The sequence below is a fragment of the Sinocyclocheilus anshuiensis genome, unplaced genomic scaffold, assembly GCF_001515605.1.
Source record: "Sinocyclocheilus anshuiensis isolate Anshui unplaced genomic scaffold, SAMN03320099.WGS_v1.1 scaffold330, whole genome shotgun sequence".
In the NCBI taxonomy this organism is placed as follows: domain Eukaryota; kingdom Metazoa; phylum Chordata; class Actinopteri; order Cypriniformes; family Cyprinidae; genus Sinocyclocheilus; species Sinocyclocheilus anshuiensis.
In genome coordinates, this window is record NW_015547689.1 from 3,431,393 (window position 1) to 3,438,167 (window position 6,775).

General features: G+C 35.5%; 3 protein-coding genes across 4 annotated transcripts in view; 1 reads left to right on the top strand and 2 right to left on the bottom strand.

Annotated features, from left to right (window-relative positions):
* Positions 1-10: 10 nt before the first annotated feature.
* Positions 11-4,353, bottom strand: LOC107703470 (helicase POLQ-like). The gene is made up of 11 exons (XM_016506085.1): positions 3,884-4,353; positions 3,225-3,804; positions 2,944-3,122; positions 2,621-2,821; positions 1,919-1,991; positions 1,730-1,827; positions 1,554-1,652; positions 1,289-1,434; positions 789-937; positions 231-280; positions 11-94 (listed from the first exon to the last, which is right to left on the bottom strand). Exons 2-11 carry the CDS (start codon positions 3,709-3,711, stop codon positions 11-13), a joined length of 1,566 nt encoding a protein of 521 aa, XP_016361571.1. The 5' UTR covers positions 3,712-3,804; positions 3,884-4,353.
* A 989-nt stretch (positions 4,354-5,342) lies between these two features.
* LOC107703596 (28S ribosomal protein S18c, mitochondrial-like) lies at positions 5,343-6,268 on the top strand. Its single transcript, XM_016506284.1, has 5 exons — positions 5,343-5,398; positions 5,519-5,602; positions 5,682-5,739; positions 5,825-5,884; positions 6,016-6,268. Exons 2-5 carry the CDS (start codon positions 5,528-5,530, stop codon positions 6,090-6,092), a joined length of 270 nt encoding a protein of 89 aa, XP_016361770.1. The 5' UTR covers positions 5,343-5,398; positions 5,519-5,527; the 3' UTR covers positions 6,093-6,268.
* Positions 6,269-6,356: 88 nt separating this feature from the next.
* The window catches only part of LOC107703595 (BRCA1-A complex subunit Abraxas), a 5,136-nt gene continuing 4,717 nt past the window's right edge, over positions 6,357-6,775 (bottom strand). Inside the window, exon 10 of one of the 2 annotated variants that reach the window (XM_016506283.1) lies at positions 6,357-6,771. In XM_016506283.1, the coding sequence (XP_016361769.1) occupies positions 6,464-6,771 (308 nt within the window). In that variant the 3' untranslated portion in view covers positions 6,357-6,463. The other variant, XM_016506282.1, reaches the window with a different exon arrangement.

Consider the following 6,775-nt stretch of genomic DNA (forward strand, 5'->3'; position numbering starts at 1 on the left):
AAACAAAAATTTACAAAGATGGGAGATCAGATGGCAGCATAAACAGGTCATCCACCTCCTCCTGCAAGGCCTCTGCTTTCTCTTTTATTAACATCTGAAAATTAACATTGAGACAGTTAATATAAATAAGCAAGTGTGTTTTCTCTTATATGTACATCTTAAAAGGATAGTTCACCCATAAATGAAAATTCTTTCACACCCTCATGCTATTCCAAACCTGTATGACTTACTTTCTGACGTGGAACGAAGAATTTCCTGAATGTCCTGGTCAGTCTTTTCTCTTTTGCATGCATTGACAATAAATAGTGACCAAAAAGAATTCAGAATCACCAAAATCGTCATAAAAGTAGCCTTCACACACTCTGAGGAAGGCTGAAGACCAAAATGCATCAGTGTGCAGTGTTTTAGTCATTTTAAATAATTCTATTGTGATGCCATAATGGGACTATAGGCTTTTTAACTTTTTTGGACCAGAAGAAGTGCCTTGGATTCCTTTCTATAATAAAAGTAGCCTTCTTGAGCCATATGATAGTGATCATGTGAGGAAATAACTTTATGATGCTTTTATGATGATTTGATCTTTTTGAGGGCCAACATCAACATTTGATGTTAATGCATTAAGAAAAAAAAACAAAAAAAACAATCAAAGCATTCTTCATAATTTCTTAAGTATGAAAGTCATGCAGGTTTGGCTTGAGGGTGAATAAATGATGACAATTTTTTTTTGGATGAACTTAAAGCTGCAGTCCGTAAGTTTTGCCTCTTTGTCGCCATCTCTGTTTGAAAACCTGCAATTGCAGTGGTCAGGCCACTGTGGTGGTAGGCCAGGCCAAAGGGCACAGTCTTCTGTAGCACAGGACACAAGGATCCATTCCCACTGTTCTTCAGTTCACCCAGAAGAGTGGCTTTCTCTGCCTCCTTGTGTTTCAGAAACTCCCTGGAAAAAAAGTAGAGGTTTAATTTCAAATGTCAATGAAACAAAAAAAAATTAAAAGCACTTTAAAGGGATAGTCCACCCAAAAATTAAAATTCTGAAAAGATGGTATTTTGAAGAATGGTAATCAAACAGTTTCAGGTGCCACTGAATTCCACAGTATTTTTTGTCCATACTATGGAAGTCAATTAGACCCAAAACCGTTTGGTTACCAACATTCTTCAAAATATCTTCTGTGTTCTGCAGAAGAAATAAAGTCATACAGGTTTGGAATGACATGAGGGTCAATAAATGATAACAGCATTTTCATTTTTGGGTGGACTACACCTTTAAGGACTCTATAGGTCTACTCACTTATTTAAATACTTGCAGATCATTTCAGCTAGATTCTCACAGTTCTTCTTGGTGGCACAGAAAATGAGGCAGGACTGCTGAGGGATGACTTCAGTAGCCAGAGCTATGATGCGGTTAGGGTCCATTTTCTGCATTCCACTGGAGTACTGAAAAAGTCCATCGCACAAAGGTTCAATAAGCTCAGTAGATTGATATCTTATTGAGTTAAAAAAAAAGAAAAAAAGCTTAGCACTGTGGGGCTTTGGCCATGAGAGATTATCAATACCTTAAAATCCAGGAGTCGTGAGAAACTGAAGCATGTCTCTTCCCTTGGGTCAACTTCATATATGCTGTCCTTTATCTTTACATACTCTTTCAGCTCAACCTACAGAATCACCAGTTATTTATTTGAATTGAGCTGATCAAATTTAAAGCCTTATTAAATCATAGTCACAGTCTTACAGGTCTGAAGTCATTGGTGTAGTTTTCAGCTTTCAGGAAGGTCTGAAGATCTCCCACGTTGCCTAATGTTGCACTCATACCAATAATTTGGGTGGATTCTGTGGAGAAATAACAATGGAGTTAACAGAATCTGTAATGAGTGACCATCACACAAATAGAGTACTGCATGTGTGATTTTCGGGTACTCACTGCTCATGTACAGAATCTTTGACAACGTCATTTCAAGAATTGCCCCCCTGCTCCCATCACCAAGCATATGGAGCTGAAAAAAAAAAAGACATTCATTTGAAAAGCTTATATACACTACTGTTCAAAAGTTTGGGATCGGTAAGATTTTTTTAATTAATCGTTTTATTCAGCAATGATGCATTAGACTGATCACAAATGGCATTTGTTAACATTGTTACAAAAATGTATTTCAAATAAAATGCTGCTGAATCCTGAAAAAAAAAATCCACAAAAATTTGAAGCAGCACAACTGTTTTCAATATTTACAATAAGAAGAAATGTTTCTTGAGCACCAAATCAGTATATTAGAATTACAATAAGATTTCTTGAGCACCAAATCAGTATATTAGAATGATTTCTGATGGATCATGCGATACTGAAGACTGGAGCAATGGCTGCTGAAAATTCAGCTTTACCATCTCAGAGATAAATTACATTTTAAAATATATTATTAGAACTATTTTAAATTGTAATAATATTTTACAATATTACTGTATGTATGAAAAATAAATGTCAAATAAATGCAGCCCTGGTGAGCACAAGAGACTTCTTTCAAATAAATCCTACCGAACCCAAACTTTTCAGTACTAGTGTATCAAAACAAAACCGAAACAAATAATAAACAAATATACTTTAATAATAATAATAGTTTGTGATACATACCTCATCCACAACAAGCAGGCCAATATTGTCTAGACGGTCATTCTCGATCAGTGAATTGACAAGACTGTGTCCCTTCTCAATAGTTGTAATGTACAGAGAGTTTTTATTTCTTCTCTTGACTGGAGGAAACCTCCCTTTACTGCCAGCATACTCCTCGACCATGAAGTCCAACTCAATTCCAAAGTTAGACAACCCTCGAACCTAAAGGCAAATCAATGCATATAAGTGGATTAACAATACAGTAATAATTATCCAAAACTGCTTGATGTACACTTGATTGCCCCACTGCTTAGATAATACATAAAACATACATAAACACATACCTTTTCCTGAACCAAGGATATGTATGGCAAAATAAGCAGTGCATCTTTCTTTCTACACAAGAGCTCTTTAAATATGAGAATCTCTGCCACTAGAGTCTTTCCTCCACTTGTTGGTAAAGAATAAATTAGATTTCTCCTTTGTTGCACCGAATCCAGGCTCAAACACGTCTTCTGCCATTCTAAAACCAAAAGAGAATGGAAAATAACAAGAGGATTAAAACACTGATTTACCAGATGCTGATAAGGACAAAACTGGAATGGAAAGGATGTGAAATACTTACCATACAAGTCCTGGATTCCCTTTAATATCAAAATAAGGTCTTTAACTTTGGATGGGAGACCAAAAAAAGGGCCCAGGTCCTGCTCAGCTGATATGGACTCCATGGCCTGCATGGCAAAACTCATTTCTTCAGTCATCACAGCTTCCTTTTGTTGTACTGTCTTGGAGACAGTACTGGATGTTGCCGCATTGTCTATCAGTACTTTCTTAAGATGATCTTTCATGCTTCTTCTGGCCTTTGGGGGTGGCTTGTTGACATTGAGATCTGCATGATTGACAGCTGGCCTGGGATTCATCAAATCAGGGGTAGAGGTGTTATGTGCACTCCTGGAAGGGCTTTTGTGTGAGGTCGTGACAGCTTTTTGAAATTCAAGTTGAGAGCTTGGCAAAGCTCTGGGTGGTGAATCTCTGAAATCCTCTGCTAAGATTGAGTCTGAAAGATCATCCTCACAGGCATTTGGAGTCTGCTGGTCGTGACACTGCCTCATTTAGAGCTCCACATCTTCAAGCTTAGCTAGAAAGGAGCTGTCACCCACAATGCTGTCATAACCCTCAAATAAGTCCTCATTGTCACTGCAGCACTGCAGAAGAAAAGAAACACCATTGGCATGCTTGAAATCAATGTACATCTTTCACTGAACGTAAGAAGGGGCTGCTTACCAGCTCTGTGCCTTTATTCTCACTCATGTTTTGAGTATAAGTGTGTCCTTCAACAGTACAGCATGTTTCTGATGTGAAACTGGACCGCTTCTTGGCTGGAGTGATGTGACTTCTCATGCCATCCCTTGATCTCTTTCTTGAGGAAGAATTGCGCTTTACCACAATCTCGTGCATGTGGTTGTCAGTATACATTACTACTGTAAAGCTACTGGACACTGATTTTACAACATTTTGAGATAATACTGACGTATTGTAGAGTCAGTAATTGACACCACAACAAAGAGTCGAAGCTGTTTATTCACCCATAGTCAAGTCTGTATGACGGTTAAGTAGCTGACCTTAGTCAGTAGGTCAAAACAATAACAAAACAACTAAATATATATTATTACACAAAATAATAGTGAGCGGCGACACACTAACCAATGTTTACCAAAAGCGAGGACTTTCGAAAAGATGAGTGATGGAGATGACCAATGGGAGTTCGCCTTTCGACCACGTGACTGTTAAAGCGTCAAGACGAGAGAAAGCAGAACAAAAGTCCCACCAGTCCTTCACAGAAACAGACTTGAATAAACTCTTCCGAAAATGAAAAAAAAAAAAAAACTATAAAACTTCATAAGCTTTTTATATAAATGTCATATTTTATTCTATATTGATTCTTTATTAATGAAACGCATTTTCATAAAACATAAAAGCTGATTGCAATGTTTTCAAGAATGCAAAATGATCCATGCACTTGCAAAATCTATACAACTACAAAATCTTTTCAGACAATTGTTCTATTATTTTATTATATTTTATTTTTATTATTTACCATTGGTTCTTTATCAGTGAAACTTTCTGTCAATTAGGCCCAAAGTTAACTAAAGTTTTTCGAATGTATTTAAATATTCTCTTTCCAAAAAAGAGGGGGTCTTTCAAGAATCCAGAATGATCCATACACTTATATAATATTATATATATATATATATATATATATATATATATACATATATATATATACATCCATGCACTTGCAAAATCTATACAACTACAAAATCTTTTCAGACAATTGTTCTATTATTTTATTATATTTTATTTTTATTATTTACCATTGGTTCTTTATCAGTGAAACTTTCTGTCAATTAGGCCCTAGGCCCAAAAAAGTTTTTCGAATGTATTTAAATATTCTCTTTCCAAAAAAGAGGGGGTCTTTCAAGAATCCAGAATGATCCATACACTTATATAATATTATATATATATATATATATATATATATATATATACATATACATATATACAAAACCACTGTTATTCTCTTACCCAGTAACTAGGACATTTTCGTAAGCGCACAGCTTAATAATGTAATTATTTGATTAACCTATATGTTAAAGGAAAATATAGGATGATGTCCTGACCTGGATTTTTTTATGTATGATAGCATGTTAGTCATGAAATGATTTAAAAATATTTAATCTGTTTCAGCACAATGCAGCAGAAGTCTGACAACATCTCAGCAAGAACCTCTTAAGAAAGGTGATATGATACGTTTTTTTATTTTTTTTTTACATGCGTTTCTGCTTGACAGTTTAATTGTTTTAGTTCTCTGAAACCATTTGAATGATTTGCATTAATATTACAACATGTCTTAAACAGCCTATCAAAATGGAAAACCCATACAAGACCCCCCCAAAAACTTGCATTCTGTGCAATATAACTGTAGACTTCAGAAACGTTCAGGTTGGTCAAATGAGCAGGAATATGAATATCAGTTATACATTCTTATTCGCAAAATAATCAAAATGCTCTTTTTCTCCAGCTGTTGTCTCAGTTCATTTCACCACACACAGGCAGAATATATGGCAGACACATAACAGGTGAGTGGACTGAGTTCAGATGTTCACATTAATATTTTTATAAATGTGTTACAGTAATTTAGGACACCGTAACTCTTGCTCACAGGCTTGTGTGGTCGAAAGCATAAAGAAGTATCAAAGGCAATAAAGAAAGCTCGTTCAATGGGTAAAGAATTTATGGCTTTAATTTGTTTTTATTTTTATGAATGAAATATACATGTGTTTTCAGTACAATATCCATAGATATACAGTAAAACCAGGATATTTGACTAACAAAGGTCTTTGTAATGTCTACAGGTTTTATGTCAGTCACTCTGAAGGATCCACAGTTTATTAAAGACCCTGATATTTGTGGTATCAAACATTTTGAATAGGTTCTGTATGAAGACTGACACTGCAGACCAGCCTTTTGTTTCTGTAAATCTGCTTTGTAAAATATATAAAATGGTGAAAAATAAAGTGGAACATAATTATAACCTGATGAACCTGAAATCCATGGAGTATTATACTACTATAATGAAAAAATGAATAAAATTCAATTAAATAAAAATGCCACATATGTGAATTCAGTATTTAATTTTCAAGGAATTTATAAACATTTACAAATAATGTAAAAAAAAAATGATATTAAACAACAAAATAGCGCAATTTTAGATGAGCACGCATATTAAGATAAAGGCAACCTCCAGGTATTCCAGTCTTGGTTAGATTGCTGTACCAATAAAACCAGGCTCAGTTGCATTCTTTAAAAGATAGGAGAGTTACTTCTGCTCTGTCCGTTCATCTCAACCTCTGTATCTGACCCGCTCTCGGAGGCCAACTCGCTGGTATTATTAGTTTTCCTCTTCCTTTTAAGTCTCTGAGGATAACTAGCGACGAGGCATTTTTTCCTGAGTCGGGGGGCTGTGTCCTTCCTCTTGGTGTGTTGATTCTCCAGAATCAGAGGCAGCTTGGTGGGAATATCAATGTTATGGTCGGTATTACAGCACAGTTCTAATACAGGGAAGCCCTGAACGGTGAGGGTTTGTGTCTGTAATGAAGGCGCATCGGGGAAGAG